The sequence below is a fragment of the Simochromis diagramma genome, unplaced genomic scaffold (genome assembly GCF_900408965.1).
Source record: "Simochromis diagramma unplaced genomic scaffold, fSimDia1.1 OVJJ01000487.1, whole genome shotgun sequence".
In the NCBI taxonomy this organism is placed as follows: Eukaryota; Metazoa; Chordata; class Actinopteri; order Cichliformes; family Cichlidae; genus Simochromis; species Simochromis diagramma.
The window spans coordinates 3,628,726-3,656,175 of record NW_024387305.1 but is presented as its reverse complement, the minus strand read 5'-3'; the positions used below and the strand labels follow the sequence as shown (position 1 = coordinate 3,656,175).

General features: G+C 38.1%; 2 protein-coding genes across 2 annotated transcripts; both read left to right on the top strand.

The window, feature by feature from the left end:
- Positions 1-6,350: 6,350 nt before the first annotated feature.
- Positions 6,351-13,575, top strand: cenpk (centromere protein K). The gene is made up of 10 exons (XM_040004509.1): positions 6,351-6,466; positions 6,699-6,788; positions 7,555-7,611; positions 8,794-8,857; positions 8,981-9,027; positions 9,112-9,194; positions 9,361-9,459; positions 10,132-10,267; positions 10,348-10,401; positions 12,636-13,575. The coding sequence occupies exons 1-10, from the start codon at positions 6,464-6,466 to the stop codon at positions 12,789-12,791; spliced, it is 789 nt and encodes a 262-aa protein (XP_039860443.1). The 5' UTR covers positions 6,351-6,463; the 3' UTR covers positions 12,792-13,575.
- Positions 13,576-13,792: 217 nt separating this feature from the next.
- On the top strand, positions 13,793-21,689 carry LOC120716850 (stromal membrane-associated protein 1-like). Its single transcript, XM_040004507.1, has 10 exons — positions 13,793-14,073; positions 14,531-14,664; positions 15,685-15,770; positions 15,886-15,961; positions 16,152-16,214; positions 16,337-16,412; positions 18,215-18,342; positions 19,100-19,316; positions 19,985-20,322; positions 21,006-21,689. The coding sequence occupies exons 1-10, from the start codon at positions 13,956-13,958 to the stop codon at positions 21,138-21,140; spliced, it is 1,371 nt and encodes a 456-aa protein (XP_039860441.1). The 5' UTR covers positions 13,793-13,955; the 3' UTR covers positions 21,141-21,689.
- Positions 21,690-27,450: the final 5,761 nt, after the last annotated feature.

The following is a 27,450-nucleotide window of genomic DNA, read 5'->3' as shown; positions in this document are numbered from 1 at the left end:
GAGAAACAGCGGTTGATATTGCGGTGATTTTGACAAGCTACTTTTTAGATTTATTGTTTGGATACAATAGATTTACAGTTATAAATTTGTTATGTTTTGTACACCTGTAAGTGCCTTTCTGAAATCAGGACATTATTTGAAAACCAATGCACAGACTGTAATGTATATAGGCTACTATGGGAATAAAATGGCTTTTCTGAATAATTCTTTTATGTTGCAGTTCTTGAAATATTGTTTAGGTTTTTGTTGTGGATATAATAGCCCCTTTTAATTTATTTATTGAGGGAAGAAAAATGATTTTAGAAACGGCTCCCCTTGCCAAATCTGGGCGTGTAAGCTCGTCAACAGCGGCCTATTTAGAGTTACTATTTTGTTCCTTTGTGTCCTTTTCTACTAAGATGCTCTAAACATTTTGTGGCCCGGAATCTCACATCCCCTTTCACATCCTAAATGCGTATCGTGGCTTCTTGACCCTTAGACGTGTTTCTCCATTCGTGGCAAAAATTTATGTGAGAAACACAAATCTGGTGCCGGAGAAAAAAAGACGAGGAAGCCACAAAAACACAAAGTTTTGGGCCAGTTTCCCCGGGCCTTTATAGACCTTTTTTGTTCTGCGGGACTGGGCCGTAATTTTGAGCGTAAAGCATGAAAAGTGGGGACAAATGAGCAGCGTTCCCTGATGGGACGAGCCACAAAGGAGCAGGGCCGGTCCCCCGCAGGCAGCAATACTGAGACAAGTGTGTCCCACCGCACAAAAAGGACGCAAACGTTTGGAAGCCATATGGTTTTTGAAATTTCCTCACAATTTCAGACAATTTGATGGATTGAGTTAACCCTCCTTTTAAACAGTTTAACTGGGTGCGAACAAAGGCCATAATGCCTACATAGACTCTCCCTTCATGAGGGCATCTGCGGCTATTAATGTCTAGCCCCTTTCTTTGCTTGGCGTTTTGAACAAGTCAATGAATTACAATGAAACTGCCCCTTTTTTGAGAGCCGCTTGTCTTTCTGCGCTTTTTAGCTTTGGAATAATATGTTTGACTTCTGTCCAAGAACGTTTTCTAAACAAGAAATGGATTTTTGTTGGAAGTGTTTTTAATGTTAAGTAGGGAGCCATAAAGAGTTTGGGCTGTGACATTTATGCCAAAGTCTGGTTAGGGAGTCCTTTGTTTGTTTTCTTCTCATCTCTTTTTTCTTGGTCTGCCTTTTTATTTCTTTTGTCTTTAAGGAGTTTAATGAAGCTGAAAACATGGTGATGTGAGAAAGAAAGAGTGTCCAGAAGAGAAGCTCAAAAGGCAAACTCCCATTTAACCCTCTTTGTTAACAGAAACGATAAGTAGAGCTGTCTTCTTGTTAGATGTTTTATAGAGGTTGCTTTTTTTATATTTTACTTTTATTTTAACCAAGTCAACCTAAATAAGCTAAATAAGTTTATAGGCCTGGGAGATGTTAATGTGACCAAAGCTTTTGTAAATTCTCTGTAGATAAATTAGAGTCTTTAAAAAAAATCATTAGCCTAAAATTTGCTTTAATGCCCTTATACTGCATTTATAAATAGTACGGTTTATAACAGGGAGCAAATACATGTGTTTATTAGTATAACAGCTCAAGTGGACTAACTGGAAGCTGATATATAAACTGATATTAACTTGCAGCCTAATAAACACGCTGATCATAACACAGAATATGCACAAAAGAAGAATTTTAATTGCCGGCAAATATTGTACTGTAAAATTCACAGAATATTATTACAACTGCATTATATTGTTTTATAAATTATTTATAAAATGATTATGTGCACTTTATACATACAAAATAAGGCAGTAAGGTGGTGTACATAGTATTTATCAAGGTTTAAATTCTAGATAACACTTCAATTGAAAAGTACCTCCAAAAGAAAAAAATCAATTCAGTTCAATTATTCTGAAAATTGATCTGCAAATATGAACATGTCAGTCTTTAATTTATTTTGTGTGTGTATGTGTGTGTGTGTGGTGGGAGGGTGGCGGGTGCCTATGTGCGTGCTCTGGAGCCTATTCTGAATCAAGCATATTTATGAAGGGAGAGAGTGTTAAGGCAGGTAAGTTTATGGATTTCACTTGCTTATTTTATGAGGGGTTGTCAGGCGGGCCCGGTGATAAGTAATACTACAGTCTGAGGGACCACTTCGTGGTAATTAATCTGGAGGTCTTAAGTGTATTTCAGTATTTCACTTCAAGATAGAAAAAATCACTACTTCAATCGTCCGGAAAATTGAAGTTTGATGCATGAGTCCCTACTGAAACAATAGTACAGCCCTCTCTCTTTTCATCTCTTCCCCTCCCCTTTTTATACTCTCTCCTTTATTATTTGCACCTTGTGGAAAACAGTGTCAGGGGCAAAGTGTACACTCATATTTGAGGCAATAGTCAGGTGACAGCAAAGAGAGCACTGAAATTAAATTGTTTAATGTTTACGACCTTGTTCTCATTTAAAAATATGACACAAACTTAGAAGAAAAAGGTTTTTTAATCTATTGTTTGATTATTTAAATTAATTATTTGAATCCATAGGCTTCAAATAATCCTTGAATGCATTATTATTACTATTACTATTATTATTATTATTATTATTATTATTGTTGTTGTTGTTGTTGTTGTTGTTGATGATGAATAAGTATTAAAAAGGAGATCTGTAAATGACCTGATATTTGGCTCGAATTAAATGACTCTATATATCTAAATAGAGCCAAAATGTAGAGTTTTAATCATAGCCTTCCTGTGGAGCCAGTTAATACTTCAAACTTCAATTTTACGGGCGATTGAACTAAGCATGTTCCTGACAGAATTGATGTATGTATTAATTTCCTTTAACTGTTGATTAATTAGGCTGCGCTGAAGGCTCAAATGGAACGGTTTGTTCAGAAATTTGCATATTAATCAAATTCTAGTTGATCATTCAAATAATCAAGGCTGTGTGAAATCGGGGATGTAGCAAGAAAACATCAACTATATTTGGTCTGACTTAGCTTCTGCTGTTTGTCCACTGTACTATAATCAGATAGAAAGAGTCAGTCGGCTTATTTGGACTAAATTGCTAATCCAGAGTTTTGCAACAAATATACAGATACATTAACTCAAAGTGGAAAAAAAAGCAAAACCTTTGCGCTGCTGTGCTTTATAAATAAACAAGAATGGGAGAAGTGGGTGGCAGAGAAGAAAAGTGTTGCATCAAGTACTGCATTTTATATATTTTGGATTCTTAAAATTTAAATAAAATTAGAATAATAAAGATTTTTACATATTGCCACAAGGCTGGGTTTTCAGAAGGCTGTTTTAGATGACAGGTGAATGATTTATGGAGGAGAAAGGATAGTTTCAAAAATGTTTTGCAATTATAGTTAAGTGCTGTGACTCATCTAAAAGGTAATCAGAAGTCTGCAGGTAGATAAATTATAAACCATGTAGACCGCTTTACCTGAAAAAATTGTAGGAGTTATTAAATTCAATGATTCATGAAGTGTTTACTTTGGAGCTTTTCTTCAACTAGCGATGGTGGTGGTTGAAGTCTAAAATTAATATAGATTATGTTCCAAGAGCATCTACTTATACTATTTAGAATGGATTTTTTTAAGCAGAAACAATGCTGTAAAGAAACTCCTCTACACATTAAAAAAAATCATAAAATCCATTAGCAGCACATGAATATATGTCCCTGAAGGAAAGATGAAGGATAAAGTAAAGAAAATGTTAGATCTGTGGCCTCAGGTGGGAGTTATTTAGCACATGTATTGATGATTTTTGTGTGGTGCACAGAAAAAAGCATGAAAAACTACAAGTGGGGGGGGAAAAAGTGAATAAAGTGCATTTTCACTAAAGTCATCTGGAAGCTCATCCAATTGTAAATATCTCATCATTTAATCATATGAGGTCAAAATACATTTGGGTGAACAAAAAGCAAAACAAAAGCAAAACAAACAAACAAACAAACTTACTATCCATACCGTTACATGCCAATTTAAGCCATCCTTTAAAAAAAAGTGTAGCTGATGACAAGCTACAAGCTGCAGCCAGCTCCAGCTTAGCTTCTGAGACAAACAGAGACACCTGCTGGTGTCAACGGGATAGTGACCTGCACTTCACTGAGCAGCAAACCAGCCATGCTGTGTGTAATGTGTCTGTGTGTGTATGAAAGAGTGTGTTTATGAGAGTGGTTGTATATTATAAAGCTGCAACTGAATTATCAAATATGATACATATTTTTAGATTGCTTTATTTGAACGATCAAAATCAGGCTGGTGGAACAGTTCGTACAAGACTGGTAATGAAAACATAAAATTAGAGGTGGAATGTAATCGTAATGGTAAACAGTATGTAAAAAGACATAAAGCAAGATTTAAAAGGAAGCAGATATTGAGTATGTAACCTCCATCGTCCTTAAGAAAATTGTGTTGTTGTTTTTTTAAAAATAAAAATAAAATAAATAACTAATAACATAAAAATAGTAATTTCTTGATTAGATGAGTATGAATTTAATAACTTGATTCCTACATCTTATTGACGCTTTCTCATTTCTCTAAGCCTTTCTTTCAGTGAATATCTCTTATCAGACTTACTAAAGAGCTAATGATGCCATATTGAGGATAATAACAGATTTCTTGTTTTGCTTCGTACACTTGCATGAAATCATCCTCATTTCCTGCAGTCTTACTACATCTTCACCTTGTAAAAATCCATCTAATGAGTTTCTACCCTGACATGCTCTTGGAATAATGAATGATATTAATACTACACACGCCTTGCGTGTTGAAAGAATGAGTGTTGATCTTTTAATATTTTCAAAATAGAAATACCTCAGGTATAAGTCATTCTTTCAAATGCATACATAAAGTGAAAATCCACAAGTGTAGCACTCAAGTATAACAAGTATGGTTGTGGGTTAATGAATGGTATTCGTACTAATTGGGCAGGTCAAGCAGTGCTTAAGTAAAAGTCAAGATATGAACCTATGAAAAGTGCTAACTGTCATATTTAAATTGTATAATACTGGATATTTTATGTAGTGTGAACTTGGGTATTTTAGACCACGTGCAATAATTCAACATTGCATGTGAATAACATTAAACCTTTGGTTTCATCAAAAATGTAACAATCACCTCATCCTCATCCTCTCACTACACACAGACTGTATTTCTTGGCCTTTCACAACCAGACATGCTTTCTGTTGTTTTCTTGTTAATATGCTGTAATGACTAGTTTCACGCTACTTTACCTCGCGTTTTTCACATTTATCACTTCTTTATCACGATTTCTTTTTCAGCCTCTCTCTTTTCAGTGTCTGTGATCTCATGTGTATATGACTATTTTCACGTGTACATGTTAGTTAGTGTTTGTATGCACATAAGAACATAATCGAGCACATGTGAACACACATCACATATATAAACACATTTAGAATAATGAAAAATATATTTACTATATATGAAATAAAAGAAAATATTAAAATAGTATTAAATACATTAATAATATAAACACATTTATTAAGAGGAACCATTAGAATATCTGATAAACACAACTGTTCTAACATATATAGGTAAGTTCGGCAGTTAGAGTAACTAAAAATGCTTTTTCATAAACATTTAGTTTGTTTTTCAATATGTCAGCATTTTATCTGACATTAGAACAGAGATTATAAATGATTATATATATATATATAGGAAAATTTCACATGTCAGACCTGTTACCGTGCAGTTTTATGAACCATATTCAACATCAGGTACTGCCATTGCCCATCTTAGCAATCTCTATATACTCATTATGAACAAATGCTAAACATCAACTCCTGTGGCAAGAGTTCTGAGACAATCAACACTTAAACAGCCCATTGTATCTAACGGTCTAATCAGTTTTTTCTGAGTTGATCCTACATAATCGTGTCAGCGTCCCAGTGGCAATTTGATGTTGTCACTGAGAAGGAGTTAATAAAATAAGTAAGCAATAAATAAGCGTCTATCTAAATGTTTTCCCTCTAAAATATGTGGCCCTCCTTTGGGACACGTTTAATCAATAATTATCCTTTTTTTTTTTTTTTTTTTTGAACTCGTCATTATTCAATACTTTGTTTTTTTTAACTAATTTTACCATATAATTTATTTTTGCTTTGGTTGATCGTCTGTAGGGTTTAGACTTTTTATGTATTTTTTTCTATTAAAGAGGGAAAAACAGCCCCTCGGTGTTCATGGCTCTGTAAAGATGTTTCAGTACTTACCCTTGCTTTCATGTGCGAAAACGGATACCTGGTGGGATCTAAAACTATGCAAAAACTCGTTTACAAACGTTTTAACAAGCTTGCGCATTTTAGCGCAACAATGGCGCTCACCAACATCCTCTCTGTCGCGGAAGCTACGTCATCAAAGTTGGCGGTATTTTGAAAAGCGAGTAGCGTCTAGTGTTGTGGTCCGTGAAGTAGGCAACTGTTGTTAAACATGGTAAGATTGATCGTCGTCTAAAAAAACTCTCGTCATTTACACGTGCTTAATATAACGCACGATATTATATAATGTTTACATGCCTTGCTAACGTGTGTTTACGTACATTCAACTTTTCACCTTAGCCTGTAGCTAACAAGCTCTAGAAGAAATTGTACCTACTTGCACCGCTCCAGTTTTTCTTTAGATTAAAACGTACACAAATCTGCGTCTTTGTTGTTTACGTGTTCAGGCAGACGGCCGGGCAGCAGCGCAGCTGTCAGAGGCCGCCCAGTCTGAGCTGCTGGACATTTGTGAGGAGCAGTTTGCGCAGCTGGAAAAGGTACATGTGAATCCAGTGTGTCCAAAAACTTTTTGTCTTACCATACATATTGTTTTGGGGGGATTGGGATAGTATGGAGCCACTGCAACAAGTGGGGTGACCAGGAGGTGGTACAACGTGAGAAATATATTACTGAAGTTGATATGATTTTTTCCCACTTTTATTTTCACACAAATGTTTCTACATAAGATTCAAAAAGTTGATTCTGTTCTTGAAGAAGTCATTTGGATTAGTGATGAAACAGTTCTGCTAAAAACTACATTTTCTCAACTGGTTGACTGAGCATGCATCAAGATATGCAAGTTAAGGTTTTGGCAAAATTTGTTCAGAGTTACTACATTATAATTCAGTACATTTTTCCACTTTCTTGTATAATTAGAAAAATACTATGAATAGAAACTAAATGTTTTTTTCCATAGTCTTATATGATAGGCCTATACTCTGTTGTTTAGCTGTTAACACTCTTACCTGTTATTTTTTTTTTTATCTTAGATTTGGTTCTTTCAGGTAATCATCATTAGGTTTCCGTGTCGATGCATTCAGAGATTTGCAACTTTTCTCGAACCACATTTCTTCTGAGAATCAAAATAGTTGATTAGGCTAGTAAACTAGAACCAACCAAAATCTGACCACATCACATATGTAAATATGTTTTTAAAATGTGTAGATAATTTATCTCTAGCCCCTTGTCACATACTTTGTGATATAAGACCATATTAAACTTCACTAAATGGGTAAAATGATAAACTGTGTTTCTGTCTTACAGCTTCAGAATGAGATTATACTGTGTGAGCCAGATTTTTGTGAGAATCCTCAAGAACAGGTGAGATGATTGTTTCCAAATGTTCACTTGTTCATTGCTTTCGCTGCTTTAACCTCCTAAGATCCCAACCTCTTTCTCTTTGCTATTTGGGCTGATTGGGATCTGATGAATGTAAAAACAAAGAATTATCTTTTTACCTGATTTTCTCTGCAAGGACCTGATATCCACATATGAGGACGTTCAAATTAAATTTCAATAGAACGGTGGCAATATAATGTCCTCGTAAGTGGATATCAGGCCCTTGTAGAGCAAAATTTAGAATTGTGGTCTAGACAACCCAAAATGTGATGTCCACATATGTGGACGCCAGGTCCTAGGAGGTTAATGTTACAGACAAAATGTGGAAATCCTTAATTTTAAATATCTGAGAAAATTCATATCTTTTTTAACATGGTTTTTAACATTTGTCAGTTTTTTTAAATGTGGTAGAAAATAACTGTAAGAAAAAAAAGTATATACTCCATCACAGACCCGATATGTGAGTAATTCCAGTTTGTTACCTGAATGATGCATAAACATTACAATTTTCACCAGATAAACCATGCTATCTCCATAGTAATACTCTTGCCTACTTTATTTAGGCTCCAGTAGCTTCCAGTAGCACTTTTGGTTTCCGTTGATGCTCAAAATTAGCATTAATCATAAACATGTTGTATGTGAAAGGTGTTTACAGAGGCAAGATACATTACAAAAAGAGCAATTAGTTTTAATAGTTTGTATAGTCATAAACAGCTCATTAGTGCTATTCAAGCAGTAAAAAATGTAAACATTGTGAGCATCAGCAGTGGCAACACTAAAAGGAACAGCTGAGTGTGCTTTAAATGGTGAGGTTAGAGACTCCAGCTGGCAATAACATAGCATTTCATGCCTGGTCAAATGCACCCTTGGCTCCATAGTGTAGTAGTTTACACATTTGCTTAACAAGCAAAAAATCCCATGCTTGATCCCAGGAGGAGATGCACATCTCTTTGGAGTTGCGTCAGGATGGGCATCCGGTGTAAAAACCTGCCAGATTAAATATTTGTAGAGCTTCCTGCTGTGCCGACTCATTGTAAATCAGGGAGCAACCAAGAGTAGCTGCTGATAAAGTGAGTTTTGTGTTTGTTTTTTTTTATGTCAGACAGCTTCACTGTGGCTCATCATTGTAATTTCTATTCCTCGTGACTGTTTTTCCTTCTATAGTCAGTAAAAAGACTGATTGCAACAGAAGCTGAGCTGAAGCAGTGGTCGACAGTGGAACCACAATGTAAGTTATCAGTTCTGGTCAACTGGTGATTTCAGGTTTCTAAAAAAATAAATAAATAAATAAATCATAAATGTTGTGTACTTTATCTTTTAATACAATTGACATTTTTTATTTTTCATGCAGTGCTGGCAGAAAATTCTGAGATTTTGCTCGAAGCAGGAAAAGAAGAGGTGTGGTTAAGTTAAACAGTGAACTATTGCTTTTGCTCATTTACATGCATCACTCACTTTATGTAATCTTTACTTTTTCCATAGATGCACAAGCTGTGCTCTGAACTTGAGATGGTTGCTTCCTGTTTTGAAGCCAAAAGAGACAAACTGAAAGAGACTAAGGAACTGTATGTAACCCTTTCGTTACACTGTACATATTACATTACTTACTGTCCTTCTTCTGGTTTTATGGATGCCTTTCAGGGTTGGATGAAGGAGACCATCCAGAGACTTTCCCTTTGCTATACTTTGTGTATAGTTGTGAAAATGTGATGCTTGTGTGTTTGTTGTTAGTGAGCTAAAATGGCTGGAGGAGAAGAAACAGGTGCTGGCTGCTGCCAGTGGTCACAGTGAACGACTTCAAATTGAAAAGGAGAAGTTGTCAGAACATACGTGAGTAAGATGGCAGCGTCACACTAAACCAAAAGGGATCAGGTGTTTATTTACACAGAATAGAGCAGAAAACAGAAATGCTTCAAGGGTAATATAAATAAATTCAGTTGAATTCAATTTTATTTATACAGCGCCAAATCACAACAGCAGTCGCCTCAAAGTGCTTTATACTGTAAGGTAGACCCTACACTAATACATACAGAGAAAAACCCAACAATCGTATGACCCCCTATGAGCAAGCACTTTGGCGACAGTGGGAAGGAAAAACTCCCTTTTAACAGGAAGAAACCTCTGGCGGGCTCAGGCTCGGGGCAGGGCGGGGCCATCTGCTGCAACCGGTTGGGGTGAGAGAAGGAAAACAGGAAAAAAAGGCATGCTGTGGAAGAGAGCCAGAGGTTAATAACAAGTATGATTCATTGCAGAGAGGTCTATTAACACATAGTGAGTGAGAAAGGTGACTGAAAAGGAAATGCTCAATGCATCATGGGAATCTCCCAGCATCCTACGTCTATTGCAGCATAACTAAGAGAGCATTCAGGATCACCTGATCCAGCCCTAACTATATGCTTTAGCAAAAAGGAAAATTTTAAGCCTAATCTTAAAAGTAGAAAAATAAATCTTATAAACTTAGAAGAAGAGTGAAATGTTGATGCATGTGCATGCATTCTACAGGATACTGCAGGACATCAAGGAAAAAATACAGAAAATGAAGGTCTACCAGGAAAGGCTGATGGAGAGCTTGGCGTACATCCTGGAGAAGCACGTTCCTCTCCCTCAGGAGGATTCCAGTACAAACAAGAAGAAGAAGGTGTAGATTATGGCTTTGCATGTGAAAAGTGCCTTATTATGAATTCATTGCACCTTACAGTCTTTTATCTTAATTTTCAGAACATTCCTCATGAGATTCATGAAAACTTGATTTCACTCAATGAAATTCTGGAGGTGAGTTTTCTCATACAAAAAAACGAACTGTTTAACTCTAGTTTTTTTATGTAATCAAAAAAAAATCTCAGTATTTGGCTTTGGACAGGTAGGTGAATGAAACAGGGTGATGAGGTTTGATATTGAGGAGAGAAATGTGAAAGGAAAGATGGACCGCATAGAGGCCCCCTGTGTTGGTGTCAGGAGAGAATGTATCTTGGCAGCATTGGATGGTAGTCTGTATGATGACTTTGGGCATGAAGAAGAGGAAGCGAGTGAAGGGAAGTTGAAGTTGAAGAAGGAAGAATGTTGTGGAGAGTGCAGGAAGGGGTTGAGGCAGGCTGTCAGTGGTACGGAAGTGTTGCCAGATGGCTGGCAAAGTTGAGCTAATGTTCTGGGGCAAACTGCCCAAAGGGTATCCTCTGGACAGAAGAAAAAGGACAAGGACACTTGGTTTTGGAAGGAGGAAGTAAAAAAAATCTGTTCAAATGCAGAGGTTAGCAAAGAAAAAGTGGGATAGTCTGGGAGATGAAGAAAATGGATGAGTGCTGGGAGGTTAACAATGAGAGAAGTGGCAAAGTACAAGGCTTGAGTTATATATGAGGCTGGACACTAAGAAAGGTGAAAATGACTTGTATGAAGCATGTGATGTGATATGTAAGACGTTATCACAGAAATGGAAATGTGCTAACAATTGAAGAGAGTGTGGTGAGCGCCTGAAGGAGCTCATGAATGAAGAAAATGAGAAAACACAATCCTGAAGAGTAAGAGGATCCCTGAGGAATGAAGTACAGATTTTCAAGTACAAGGGTGATGTGCATCTCTGTAGCAATTATAGAGGGATAAAGTTGATGAGGCATACCTTGAAGATATGGGAAAGTGTTTTCGAAACTAGGTTGAGAAGAGAGGAGATGATTGGTGAGCAGCAGCATGGCTCCTTGCTCAGAAATAGCACTACAGAGTCAATGTTTGCTTTTATAGTATTAATGGAGAAATATCGAAGGTCGAAAGGAGTTGTACTGTGTGTTTGTATATCTACAAACAGGGTATGATAGGGTGCCAAGAGAGGAAGTGTGGGACAGCATGAGGAAGTCACATGAGGCTGGTGCCAGACATGTACGATAACAGCCAGACCTTGATGAGGTGTGCGGTAGGAGTGGAAGATGAGTTCAAGGTGGGGTGAATTACATTAGGGAATGGAGTAGTAAAACATTGATCAGGAAAAAAAACCCTAAATTTTCATCCCAATATTTGAAATACTTCTGTTTTGAAGATAGCTTCACACATAGTGTTTCCTTTTTTTCACATCAACCACTGACACTTTTGTATGTGACTGAAAAGTATCCTGGATATTGAGATAAATGATAGATTTTGCTGAAGATAATTTAATTATCTCTGATAAACCCCCCCACTTATCAACCTCGAGGAAAGAGCTGGCACTCCACCAACTTTTATGGAAAACATATCCTAAGAGATGTGGTTCTTTAGCTATGAGTCATTTCTTAATGGCTACACATCTTGGGACAATGCTTGATGGTAGCATCAGTGTTGTTAACGCTGTTCAGGTGGATGCCTTTTGAGGTATGCACATAGGAGAGCCATTTAACAAAACAGATATTTGACCTATTATAGTAGAATAAATATGTGTTTAATTATTAACGGCTGCATATTTCTTATGTCGACAAGTCACATATAAATTAGCCCTACGTTTGTTGGCTGTGGTGGAACTGGAAATTAATTAATTAATGTTACATTTTCTATAGAGATGCTGTTTAAGGCCCTATTTTAACCACACAAGTGCAAAGAAAGCAGCAGGTCTGACGCATGTGGACTGTGTGGGTGTGTCATGTTGCTTTTGTTTATCAAAGTAAAAGGACAAAAAGGCTGACGTAAGTGCTATAAAAGCGAGAGTGTAGTGATTAATCGATTCACAGTAATGATCACCCATGGCAGCAAAAGCTGATGTGTACCAAAAGGCATGATATCAACTTAACCTTTAGACCTGAGGGCAGCTTTTATGATTTTCTTTTTCTTTTTTCTTTTTTTTTTTTAACTTGTTCTGTGATCGAATGTCTCTGTTCTTGATAATCATGTAAATATCCTATATTTTTGTTAGTGGCCATCACCTATTCCTTCAATAAGTAAAGGAAGTAAAGGCAAAATAAAACTCTAAACTTATAAAACTGTTTAAACTTGTACCTTTACTGCAAATATGCTTCAGCCTGGTCTTCATCTCCCTTTTTATAAACCTGCAGATTCTCATGAACAAGGCTCTGAACACACCGCACGACCCCTATGTGGCGATAGATGACACATTCTGGCCACCGTATGTAGAAATGCTGCTCCGTTATGGAATTGCAGTGAGACACCATGAGAATAACTTTAAGATCCGCTTGGAAACCTTTTTCTGAAGCACTGGTGCATTAAAAATCTAAAGCACTGTGCTGAAACTGAGTCTGCTTGTGCAGGGAAACCATTATGCATGTTTTTGTAAGCTAGTAGGAAGTCCATGGTGGAGAAACAGTGATGCTAGGGTGTTCCTGAATTTACTAAATGCATGTGTAACATTTCTATGTACATACTTTTTTATGGTTGTCTATTTAGACTTCTTAAATACTGTTTAGTTAAAATGTCTTGTAAGCGCACCTATTTTTCTAGTTCTATTTTTACATATTCAAATGTTATTCAAATGTATGAGTGTTTTATCCAAAGTATGTGTTTCTAGAAATCCCATGTGTATGTCTGTTTTTCATGAGAATTCATATTTATCAGCATAAATTTAAATTAATCTTAATTTTGGTTTCATTTAACAGTTTTCTATTATGTTTGAAAATTAGGAAAATATGTTCAGTAATGTTCTCTCTCTCTCTCTCTGTGTGTGTGTGTGTGTGTGTGTGTGTGTGTGTGTGTGTGTATTTTGTTTGTGTTTATACATTTTCTTGTCCATGTTTAATAAATTTGGAAACTTTAGATGTGGTGTTGCTATGTAATTATTGTTCCGAAGAAATTATCTCTGGGTATCTTCATACTGTTGTACGAAAACAACTAGCATAATGTAAATGTTTTAGTGAGGTGATCATTCCTTCGTGAACATGTTTAAAACTTTGTTTTACTTTTACTTTACAAACAATGTACAGAAAATAAAATACGAATTGACAAAGTGAAATGGTGCAGATATTCCACACAATATATGCAATGATCGATGGTTTCAGCTACCAAGTACTTAAAATACTTAGACGGTTTTTTGTGTTTATTTTTTTTTTAATTGCAGAGATTTGTTTAGGGCCTTGCTTTTAAGGCTAAGCTTCCAGTTTCTTGGCGGAAATGTTAAAATTATTTCGTCAGAAACGTTTTGCGTCATTCAACGTCACGCCTCCCATCCAATCCGGTGAGGCCGCCGCGTCAGCTATAGAATACCTGTGGGCGGAGAAGCGATTCCGGTTCCGGGTGTTTTCATATCCCAGTCGGAGGCGATCATACCTCTGATTATGCTATTTTATCGGAAACTTTTCTCGATTGACCACTGAATAAATTAGAATTCTTTTAATTAAGATTGCCCGATCAAAGCCGACAGCATGGCGACACGCTCGGAGAGAGAGAAGGCCCAAAAACTCAACGAACAGCACCAGGCCATCCTGTCCAAAATGCTGAGAGAGGAAGACAACAAGTACTGCGCCGACTGCGAGGCGAAAGGTGCGGTGTTCGTTTTGTCGGCGATTTTATTGTTTAACTGTACAAAGTTAGCAGTTTCACTCAGAATCAAACAGTAACGGTAACTAACAGTATAACATCCGCGCTTCTTAGCTTAGCTTAGCTAACTGGCCCAAGCTAGTCACCTGACATTCTTCCCTTTAAGCTAAACTAAGTGGTTAACCAGCATGCTAACTTCTCTAAAGCTACATAAGCTCCCCACAGGGCTTCTCCCTCGTCGCCGTATGCTTAGTTACCGGGATTTGCAAGCGGTAAACAAACTGTGTCAGGCCTTTATAAGAAACTTCAGCCAACTTTTTTTTTTTAATTAGATCATTGACAAAGAATGTAGAACTTGCATCCTACGTTTCAAGTCGCAACAAAGACTAGCATGTTTGAGTGTTTCTTCCGGCGTTTTTGTATCTTCACCTCCCAAACTGGGTTTAACTGTCATTAACAGGTCCAAGATGGGCATCCTGGAATCTGGGGGTATTTATCTGCATCCGATGTGCTGGCATCCACAGGAACCTGGGAGTGCACATATCCAGAGTGAAATCAGTCAACCTGGACCAATGGACAACAGAACAAATCCAGGTACTGATTTCTTGTTTTTCCACTTTTCCTGTGTGCATTACTGAACTGACCTACCGGGCAGTAGCCCTGGGGGCTGAGAGGTCAAGGGACTCTGGGTCTAAGTCCCTCTTTGGACTGATTTGCTCACTGGCACAACATGAATACAAAAAATGCAAAACAGCTTAAAGGTGTACCATAACTTCTCTACACTGAAAATAAATAAAGAAGAAAATGTAAATGAACACAAGAACTGAATGCATTTCTCCTTTTTTAAATGTGACATTTAAATGTCTTTGCCAAGTATTCCGCTATTGGCTCTCTAATCCTTTTTTATGTACAGTAAGCATAAATATGGTTAGAAACTGTGAAATGTTTTTTGGATTGGGCATATGTGTTCTCCACTAAATGTAACCGTCCTTGATGGTTCAGAGCTGTTACAATATTGCTGATTTTTCATTTGCACTTCAGTAAACTTGGCCAGACACAAAAACAGGAAATTCTGTTCAGTGGCTAAAGACATCATTTCTTGTCCGTAATGTGGGTCAAGCTTTAATTTTCATTATGCACTGTCATCAGGACTATCAATACCCTTCATTTATGTCATTTAGAATTTACCTTAATAACCACTTTTTAAACTGCAAATTACTGTACAAGTGAACTTGCTGTCATACTAACAACTAGTTGACATTTTAATGACAGCTTCAAAATATCCAGGCTTGTGTTGTTAAATACTTAATTGTTAGGAATATTGAAGAAATATTGGTGTCAAACATCAGTCAATGACTAAAACCAAAACTGATTGTAGTATTTTTAACCTTAACAATATAAACTATTCAGTCAAACTGCATAAGTTGGCTTATCACCTGGGGGCTTTTTTCTCATATCTGAAAAGTGCCACATAAGGTATTGTACACCCATTTTTATCTGTTGTGCCATATTTGTTATGAGCGAACCTATCATGTGTTTAGTCAATTGATTGCCCCAATGAAACACTGTATCCTAACATTATCCATTTTGTTTACATCTTTGTCTTCTCTTCAGAGTATACAGGACATGGGTAATACCAAGGCCAGGCGGCTTTATGAGGCCAACCTTCCAGATAGCTTTAGAAGACCTCAAACAGACCAGTATCCTTCGCTTAGAGTAAATCCACAAATGTAACAAAAAAGTGCCATGCAGCATATGTTTAACCATTTTTTCCCTTTTCTTGGAGTTATATTTTTTTCTTAACCCTGACCTCAGAGCAGTGGAATTCTTCATCAGGGATAAATATGAGAAGAAGAAATACTACAGCAAGAATGTGACCAATGGCACCAGTGTATGTATCGACTAAACATTTCATGAAATTATTCATTTATTGTACTATTTTCTAAGTTTAGTCTGTTCTTGGAGCAAATGTAACCCACATAATTTCCTTAGTTAATAATAAAGTATTCTGATTCTGATCTAGATCTTCATAATGTTTTGTACTCACTCATTCTTCTTTCTTTTGTTCTTTTTTTCATCAGCCAAAAGATAGTAAGAAAGAAAGGGAGCCCGACAGAGGAAGCAAGGTGTCATCTTACACCAAGGTAAGTCTCGCATGTATTCCAGTAATAATAAAGCTGTCTCAATATGCCCTTTAGCATTGTTTTCTTATCCACACTAAGTTTGTTCTGCTTTTGAATTTTACAACCCTTTCATTTTTTTAAAGAGTGAAGAGTCCAAGCCAGTTCCCAAAATCAGCCCTGCTAAGACTGCAGAACCCTCTGTGAACCTACTAGGCCTTGGTGAGTGTGAAAATGATTCAAGTTTAGCACCACCGCCAGAGGACATCCTTATTGGGGGATTTAATGAGAGTAGAATGTGCTGTGGGAAAGTTCTGACTAATATATTGTGTGCAGAATTAGGATAATTAATATGTCTGAGTTTATTTGTTTTTATTTTTAAGTATAGATAAGTTTCCAAGGTGATATCTGCATGTAGTACATGACATCTAGCAATCAAAATACACTATAATTTACACTGTAAAATCACTGTTTATGTGATGGTGATTACCTCTACACTTTGCTCAGCTCTGCATCTTGATGCTGTGGTGTTACCTGAGATTGTTTACTTTTTGGTTCAGTGTTAAAGATTGTCTCCACCCTTAGCTGTGCCATCTTCTCGTTTCAAACATGTGGCTCTGCATGTGTTTACCAAACAATGGAGGAGAGAGAAAGTACCATATTTAAAAGGTTTGGTTGCGTCAACTATCAGCATATCTGTAACACAGCAACTAAACCATCTCACTTGTAAATGATAGATAGCAACACCACTTGGTCTTCTCGTCTTCTCCGCTGTCTGTATCAACATTGCGCTGACGTCTTTTCAACACGCTGCTGTTACTTGTGGCTGTGATGTTATTTCTGTTGCTTTCAATTTAAAAAACCACTGCAAGGTTTTTGAGTTGAAAAGAGGAAGTGCTTCAGCTGCTGCAGCAGACATGCAACTTCTTGTTTCTACTTTAAATCTTGATGTTTATCTAGAGTATGACTTTTGTTGGATCAGTATTAAGTAAGTGTAGCAGGAAAGAAAGAAGAAGGGGCAACACTGGATTGCACAACATAGATATCTCTGCCATCCTTGCACCAAGTATAGGTTTTCTTTTGGCTTGATTGCTAGATCACTTAAAGTAGGTCTTTAAGTACATGCAAGGTTTTCTGGCATGGATAGATTTTAGCAACTTCTTCCAAAGCGCTATTAACTAAAGCACTTTTTTTTTTCTTTTGTAGAATTTTTTTTCATTTATTAATGCATTTTTGACAACTTTGATTTCTCAAATGGTCAGAAATAAAGGAGAATGCATAAACACAAACATGTTTCCTTTGCAGTATGAGGACAAGCTCTGTTTGCATAAATAGTCACTCCCCAAAAGCTCGTTCTGAGCCAAGAGGAACTCTGATGTGAATGGAAATGGAAGTTATGTAGATTTTTCTGTCTTAATGTTCAGCTGTTTTGTTTGAACAGTGTGCGCCTTTGTCATCAAATTGTGAAATCTTCACATTAGTTCTTGCTTTTAAATTTCTGTACTTTATTTTTTTCAGCATTATAGCTATGATCTGTTTTTGGTTCATAGGAATAATTCATTTTATTAAAGAGGCTTCCTTTATTTACAGTTAAAAGAAGATGCTGTTGTGTTTTTGACTGGCTTAAGGGTTGCTTGCATTATTTGGATATCATGTTTACTGTTATTTTTCTTCTGTGGCTAGTGAGCTAAATGGGCTAAGCTGATTAATTTTTTATTGCGCTAGCTGTTGCTCTCACTGCGTGGGCAGCTTTGTAGCTGTGGGAGGTTTTTACAGTTGAATATTTAAAAAATAAAAGAAAACACAATTTCATGAAAGCAGTTCTGTTCACTTTTAACACCCTTTCTATGTCAATTAGCCTGTTCTATAAGGATTATATTCCTGAACTTTAAATAAAGATCTTTTAATTAATGCAGACCACAATCAGGAAATGGTCAGTGGGTAGTGGGAACTATTATTTCCTATATTTTTTTTTTTTTTTAAGTTCCACCTGTAAAACTAATTTTTCCTTCTTTCTGTCACAGACGCACCAGCAGCTGCATCAGCTAACAACGGTAGCACGAGCACAAGCCAGAACAATGACCTGGATATATTCGGCCCCATGGTCTCCAATCCCCTGCCCTCATCCACATCCACAGCTCAGTTTTCTCAGGTAAAATTGAGAAAGCATTTCCCAGTTCAGATTTAAATCCAAATTCCGATTATTGCTCAGCAGGGCTTAACAGTCACTGTTGCCTGGTTGTAAAACTGAAATTAAATGTGCAGTAAAAAATAAAAAGGCAAATGATAACCATCAGCGTCAATAGCCCACATGACAGCATCACCAGTGCTGAGAGACAGTGAGTTTAAATGAAAGAGAGGCAGAAACACACTTCAGAATATGAATGCAGTAAATCAGGCACTCTTGACTTAACATTGAAATGGGGCTTAATGCAGTGTTTACTTTTATTATCACCACATTCATTAATTTTGATTAATCGCAGAATTTATCAGTTAGGTATAAAATTTAAATATATTAATACTTAGTCAATTTAATCAATAATTATCTTTTGTTACCTATATTATAGAGATAAAGCCTTCAGGGGGTGTCGGCTACTAACATCTCACTAATAGATCACAGCTGAATCAGAGTAATCATGCAGGATAGGCCCATTTTGTATTTATGATCTACACTTATACATAGCTAAAAGAGGCCCCCCAACAAGACCGCCCAAACAGTACTGTTATTGAAGGATCTACTGCTGTTTGTTAATGGTAGTTGTCTGCTAATTTGTAAATTTTGTTTAGTTGCGTTTGTACAGCACACAATAAAACCGTGTGAGCCATAGATTTGTCACAAAAATGGGTGCTCTTTTTTTGTCATCAGACCTTAAATCTTCTAAACATCTCAATCTCTTTCCTGCCTCCAGGTGAGCTCCAATAACTCGGCAAGCACTCCGACACAAGCTCCAGCAGCTGGAGTGTCAGGAGGAGTAGCCAACTCAGGGTCATTACAGGGAGACCTCGACCTGTTTAGTGAGAGCAGTAGCACCACTAAAGCTGATGACGCAGCCAAGAAGCCCCTGTCTAAGGACTCAATCTTGTCTCTGTATGGGACTAACAGCATGTCCCAGCAGCCCCCCACTGGTAAGGATTTACACACAAACTGAAATAACACCAGTGCCATATTGTAAATTCAACCCTGTTACGAAGAAAAATCTATTTTATGTAGAAACAGTCGTGCTTAAAACTTTAACCACAACTCTTTTTGACCTATGAGTCCTTTTAGTTTTTATTGGATTAATTTAGATTTTTCGTGTATTTGTTTGTTCAGATTGACTACATTAGTCTACATTAACAGCTTTCGTTTTGTCACCTAATAGATGCAATTCTCTCCCTGCCATTGATGAGCTAGAAGATGCAGAAACCCTGGATTCTTATTTGTTATTTAAATGCCATGCAGTATTTTCAGGTCATTGATCCACTGAATTGAAAATAAACAGTTTCTTTTTTTGTAAACTGCCTCCTTTTCCCTGCAGTACCTTAGCAACACACCAGAGGGCCACAGCCCACACTTTGGGAACCACTGCCCTTGACTAATACTTTGCTTGTTAAAGTAATGCAAATGTGGTGACATCACATGATCCACAAGGAACAAGTAGATACCTGTATTTTGCAGCTCAGTCTCACAGAGCTTTGCTGACTTATCTTCCTGCTTAACTAACAGACTCCTTAAAACACACAAGCAAGTTTTCAAAACAGACCCATACCTCAAAAACTAACTTGTTTTTTTTAATGTTCTTGCCTCCTCTCAGCTGGCATGTTCATGGGCCCCTCTCAGATGCAGTTTCCTGTCCAGGCAGCAGCTGGTTACCAGGCCTTCCCTGGTATGGGTACAGCCATGCCACCCACTACTGTCATGGGTGCCATGATGGCTCAGAGCGGTGCACCCATGATGGGGCCCAGTCCAGGAATGATGGTTGGGATGACGATGCCTAATGGCTTCATGGGGAACGCGCAAGCCACCGGTATGATGGGCATGGCCCCCAGGATGATGGGACCACAGGGTGGTGCAATGCCTACAGGCATGATGCCTGCTCAGGGCATGTATGCCATCCAGCCTGGCCAGCAGGCTCAGTGGAACATGGGTCAGGTAAGGAAATAGCTTCGCTGTACTGCAGCATTGTGTGAGGTTATTTAACAAGAGACCTCATGTTAAGACTTGTGCTACTGGTTTCAAGTATGTCACAGTGACAGGAGACTTTTTTTTTTTTTCTCAAATGTGACCACACCCAGAAGAGTTGGTGCATTGCACAATAGTCCATTGTGAAGCCCTCTACTGTACACTTTGTAGAGATAGAGCATCCAGTATTCACTAGATGGCAGCACAAGCATGCAGCAGATTTGTAACTATGCACTAAATCCCTAATATATACTGTAAGTAGTTTAATTGTAAGTGTGGACACTCAAATTGAAGATGAACTTAAAGCAATCTGTACACATGCTATAAAAATTGCATGCTGTCTGTACACAATTATTTCCCATAATGCAGTGTACGCAGAAATTGTAGGAGCTGCTCACAGTTGTAAAGACTAATCTATTATTAGCATAAAACATTACATTATTTAGAGTTTTATTACAGTTAGCACGCAGGGTGGAATTGGGACACAGTCAGAACTTCAGTAATGAACTACTAGCGGGTGGATGGGTAGTAGTATAATGTTGTCCCAGTTAATCTTCAGTGATTATTTCTAATCCAGGCAAGGCGTGGTAATAAGTCAGATGTAGGTGATCCTGCTCTAGTGTTACTCACACTAACCTCTGTAACATCCCCAGGTGAACCAGCAGATGTCAGGGCTGACTCTGAATGGTGCGGGTGGTCAGATGGCCTTTGGTCAACCTCCGTCAGCTATGGGCGGGTGGGCTCCCACCGGTTCTGGCCAGACTCTGAGCACACAGCTATGGAAGTGAGCCTTCATGCGGGTCGGTGGTTGGGCAGAGTAAAAGTCGAGGTTGCAGGATGTGCTTCTCCGTACCTCACTATGAACTGATGCCCATTTCAATCACGGACCAGCCTTCAGAACATGAAAATTGTATCTCTCTCTTTTTTTTTTTTTTTCTCTCTCCTTCTCCCTTTTCTGTCTCTCTTTCTCTCTATTGTGTGAGTGAATTGGGAGTCATACAGGATTACAGCCTGGCAGTTTCTGCCTGTCGTATGGTTTTTGATCATAACTTTTATTTTCCTTTTTTGGAAAAAATGACAAGGAAACAACAGTCCCATCATCAACATCGACATATCAGAAAAGCTGCAGGACCAGTTAAACAAGCTTTTATTGTATCACTGTATCATTATAAGATTATAGAACATTTAAATGAATAGTATTTAAAGGGAGAAGGGTATGACTATGAGGTCAGTTGACACTGCTCCCAGATGTACAGCGCTGTATAACCTTCTTTTAAAGTACTTGGTGGTTCCCCTATAAAATTAAAGTGATAATAAATAATTTCCTTTCACGTGTGTTCTGTAAAACAGATGTCAAAGTTTTTTTTTTTATGTCTCAAATTGGTGAAATGTAATTGTTGCAGGGACACACCCACTTTTATTTCTCTCATTTGTCTAACATTCGATCTAGTTCTGCTGTGGCCCTAAAAATAAACACAGTGAACTTAATAATCTTCACAACATGTACCCTGGATGCATTCTTGTTAGCGGACTCGCACAAAGCACTTTGGCCTTGTACATAGATGAAGCACGAGACTCCCTCTTCACAAATCCACTCGTCTGCATTCCTATTGTGCTTCTCGATCCTGGGACAAGCATTCAGGCCCAAAGTTCATAAAATCATAAACTAAACTGAAGTTCCTGATTTGATGTGTTTTTGTTACTTAGTCCTTACAATTTTAGGACACAGGTTACATTTATGAATTGTTTTCATGGAGGCAGTTGTTCAAAAAGCGTTGGTTTTTCACACTTGGGTGGGGTTACTGATTACATGCAAACTATTCCTGAGACCAACTGAACCACACCCAGAGCCACCCCTTCAAGCGGAAGAGTCACACGGGAAGAGAACATTGTCGCTGTGAAATACACATTTTTATCATCAAGATGGAATGAAAAATAGACGGTGGGTACTTTGCAAACCAAGAACATCCTCACGTGAGGTGGTTATAATTCAGAACCAGTAATGTACACTTCCATCTTCTTACTGAAGCAATACTTATTGAATATTCAAACTTGGCACAATCAGTTTTCTCATGAGTTGCTATGACCACGAGTCACTTGAACTCATGGTCACTGTGTCTTGATTCTAATTTTTAATAACCATAATTCAATATTTCAAAACCATGACAAAATATCCCACATTGGATGAACTAATTCTATCCAAAAGGTCATGTATCACAGCTTGACATCACATTGCTCTGCAAAAACATCTTTCGTAACATTATCCAGAACCTGAAATTGGGAATAGGATAGAAGGAATTTACCATATTTTACATTTGAAGTCATGATACTACCTGCCTACACACGAGTTAACTCGAATTTTACTGCTTGGTAGAGACATGTTGCTTCTGGTTGCTATTCTAATTCCCAACATTGAGAGTATCTGACATTTAGCACAGCACAGCTCTCTAAAAGACTATGCTGCTGCTGTCCTCTAGATGACAGTGTTGAGACAGTGGAAAGTTTTAGCTGGACAGAAGTATTTCACAGCGACTTAAAAAAAATGGGATTTAAGACCCAAACTACACTGCACCATAGTGTGGACCGAGAGTCCCTGTGGGCTGTGAACCAAAGGCGTTTTTCTGCTGTGAGTCACTCCTCCTCTTGTAGAGCAGAGTGGAAGAGGTTCGCTGGACTGTGGTTACATTATTTCAGTAACTTGTTCTCTGTGCACTGCTAGTAATGCCAACACATTGTAGCCCTTCACTTGAGCTAGAGGCTTTTATTTAACAATAGAGCTCTGTATAGCAGCACAATGAATCTAAACCAACACACAAAGCATCTTCAAGTAAGTCAAGTTAGAGCTTGTCTCCTGAACTTTGATGGATATTCATTTCAGCAACACAATGTAGATGTGACTATGCCATACTCACTGTATTACTGTTATAAAGTTTAAGTTAGGTGCATGAGAGCAAGTCTCTCAGTAAAGAAGCAACTTCTTACTTACCAAAGTGTGGCGGTAACAAGCACCTGGTGGCAGTGTAACATTAATCTTTGTAATAGAAGGCCAAGTTATATGATAAGTCTTTGCCCCAAATCTCCTGTCTTACTATGATAAGCTGTGTGCTTACTATTCTGCGGATATACGCTCATGGTGTAATGTGTATTTACGTATTTGATTTTATTTACTTGGTAACTTGCTGAGTTTTCTCCCTTCCTAACATTGCTTGTGCAGTATTACATACAGTATATAAACTTTTTTATATCGCTGGTGCAGTGAATGCCCTTTTGTTGAAGTTAATTTGTGGGCCTTGCAGGAGCTGGAAAATCATAGTCAGACTATGTGTTTACAGCCAGTAGCAGTTTTGTAGGGAAAATATGCTTCAGTCTGCCTCAGAGTAGTTTTGATCAAGTGGTTTTTGTCTTTTTCATCCGGTAGTTATTCCGAGTTTTGTGTTTGTTAAATGGTATTTTAATTGTGTTCTTTTCAGTACACAAGACATGTCTTTTGTTTCTCCACCTATTGCATGCTAGGATGTGTTCCTCTACACATCCACCCAGCTTATGGGAAACTTTTAAAAGTGGATGTGGTTTGAAAAATCAGTTTTACAGTCATTGGAGAAAAATGCTACAGGATCAAAGCTATTCTTTGGGATAAGCTCCCTCTTTCATAGTAGTAAACATTATTGTAAGCACAGCCTTGCCTAAATAGATGCATACTGGTCTTCACGCTGTGGCTTATCAAACCAGCTCTACCTGTTAAACAGCCACCATTCAGTTAAGTCGGAAGGATATGTGTCCCTGAAAGGTGTTCAGTGGTGAGAATGTGCTGAAAGCGAATACTCTGCTTGCACAGGATGATCAAAACACTTACAGAGGCTTGAAAAATAACATGTAGCTCATGCTTGGCAGGGCTTGAAAGCCCCTTGAATTTGTTTGGCCTTGTTCCACTCTATCTCTCAACTGTTTCTGCGCCCTGCTGCAACTCCAACCCAGTTTGAAAACTTTCACAGTAAGGTCTGATGCCATGAAGTGTTTGAGACCTTTAGCAAAGAGGTTAGGCATTCCTCTCAGCTTGTGTGGCAAACTCTACAATGCTCCAGAATAGAGTCCGCCATCCGAGTGAAGAATGTTCCGGCTTTCACCAGCCCCTTAATGGACTTTTTGACCCTGAACCATTAACAGTGCTGCCAACTAGTACATCAGGCTGTTTCAGACATCTTTAATACTTAACTAATCATTTTTCTGATAGGAAAGGTTAATGTACTTTAGTTAAATTCCACATTGATATACAGCAGGCCTAGTGAAGTGTTGAATAAACTCTGCTTTCTTAATATAATCTTGTTATCAATTGGGTCAAGAAGTAGTTTTGAAAGGTGCAGTAAAGCTTCTGTACTACGTCTGTGCTAAATGCCTGCTAGCAGCCAGCTAACTTAGCTAAGCACAAAGACTGGAAACTGCTAGCCTGCCCAGTCAGGAAGAAAGCAAAGTGTTTTGTCCAGTGTGATGAATTGCTGTTGACTGTGGAAATTCAAAACTGTGCCAATAGATAAGCTGTTATTAAAAAAAAATTATGACTACAACTAAAGGTTACTGTTGCAGTTTATGTTAAATGTTACATGCAAGGTATTGTGTGAAGGTTTCTTGTATGGATTAAGACACTAATCGTGATAACGCTGTTCTACCTTCTAGCTAATGTATGATGAAGGGTAGGTTACCGCCTGGATGGGGCACATCTGACTATGAAGCCAAGAGACACTTCATGCTCATACTTTGATGTGTTACTCATGAAGTAGGCCTGCAGTAAACAACTTTCTTTATGATCCTATTTTTGTTTTTTTATCCTAATAGGGACCAGCATGGACTTCTTTTTAAAACCAAAATAATATTTCCCTTGTAGCAAGTAGAAAACATACGGGTTTAAGATGCTTCCAGATGTCTTCACTTTTCCCTTGAATTAACTTGAATGTTCATCTTTATAGTCTGTGATTCAGCGGATGGCGAAATTAGCTTAGCCTGGCACTCAGCACCACCTAAAAGCTGGGATGTCATTTTCTGTCTAAGTTAAATATTATACCAGATAAGTTGTTAAAACAAGTGGTGAACACAGCCAGAGATTAGTGATACTATTGCAGGGGATGAAACCACTGTATGATGTGGAAAGGTTTCTTTTACACAAAGACCAAATCCACTAAAGTATTCAGCCAATGCTGACCTTAACGATCAGTTCATTATTAGTTTGATTGAGCAGAATTTCTGTTATATGCCAAGTGTCTTCCTCTTTCACTCTACAAGCCCCAGGCTAGCCTTGAATGGCAAGCAGCCACAACAGTGGGAAATACAGAAATCCTGTTTGCAACTTGGCAGCGCTTTTTATGGGGTTCCTTTATGCAGCCACGTGCAGACAGTTATTAACCTGTTCATGCTGCACATGACATGACAGCTATTTGTTGTAACATTCATTATAAGGTGAGGCTCCTCTACAAATTAAACCAAATTGCTTAAACACTTCCTCTTCCAGTTATGTGGGAAAGTCAGTGGTTTATAAATCATTCATAAAATTGCAGTGATAATATATAATGTTTGGTCCTCTGTTATAAAGTAATTGATTGTAAAGATTTCGGTCAATGTCATGGCCCACTTGTCCCAGATTATGGAGGAAACTTATATAGACTGAGGGTGATTAAAATTTTTGCAATTCAGCCTACAGCCTCTAGGATGGTACATCCATACATGCCATTTCCAAAAGGTTTGCTGTGTCACCCAGCACAGTTTCAAGACTAAGAAGCACTGCCACAACCATACAAAATGACCTGCAGTTAGAGACCATTGTTTGGTCTGTTACCAGAACTGGCAGGTACATCCCTGAGCACATGATGCATTAACAGGTCAGGAGAAGTTGTGGAGAATGCTCAGCTGCTTACATCATAGTTAGCTGGTTTGATGATGGGTCAGTGGATCAGAGCTCTACGGGCTAGACAACAGCCCCCCGACTGCCATTAGGGATCTGGATAAAATCCTTGGATCCATTGACACAACAATGCACAACAAGGCCGTCGTCTCATTAGGAGCACCGACATTGTCAGGCATGCATATAAGCACATGGGGGCCATACAAACTACTGTGTACAATTGTTGCTATAATGAAATTCTGGCGAAATGGACTAGCCCGCTGCTTCATTTTTTCACTTTGATTTTCTTGGTGTCTTTGAATTCAGCCCTCTGTAGATTCAAGGTTCAAGGTTCAAGGTTCTTTATTTGTCACATGCATAGTTATACAAGTATAACACACAGTGAAATGTAGCCTGACACGCTCCTCGACATGTGCAAAAAAATTGTGGGGGGGGGGGGGGGGGGGGGGGGGTGTAGAGGAAAAACATTATATATATATATATATATATATATGTAGTATATACATTGGGTGAATGTGCAGTAGTAGCAGCAAGCAGGTGAATTCTGTACATTAATATGAATAGACATCTGACTATTTTACAGGATAGACAATATAAACATATTTAAAATTAAAGGAATTGAAATGTACATTGTGCCTTGGTTTAGAGTGTCTGGAAGAGAGTCCTGTCTCAGTCGATTATAGATGATGTGAGAGGGCGGGTGTGTGTGTTTAGGGCACGGATGGCTTGGGGATAGAAGCTCCTCTTGAGTCTCTCTGTCCTTGCCCGGAAGATGCGGAACCTTCTACCAGATTGCAGAAGTTGGAACAGTTTGTTGCCAGGATGGGACGGGTCCTTCAGTATCTGCGCTGCTCTAGTCCGGCATCTCCTGGTGTAGGTGTCCTGAAGCGGGGGGAGAGCAATCCTGCAGCAGCGTTCTGCTGTACGGATCACTCTCTGGAGAGCTTTTTGGTCCTTCACACAGCTGTTCCCGAACCACGATGTCATGTTCTGTGTGAGGATGCTCTCCACAGCGCCTGTATAGAAAATCCTGAGGATCTTTGGAGAGACCCTGAACTTCCTCAGTTGTCATAGGTGATACAGGCGCTGCCTAGCCTTTTTGGTCTGGACCTGAATGTGGGCAGCCCATGTCAGGTCTGAGGAGATGTGGACACCAAGATACTTGAAGGACTACACCCTCTCCACTGGAGCTCCATTGATGATAATGG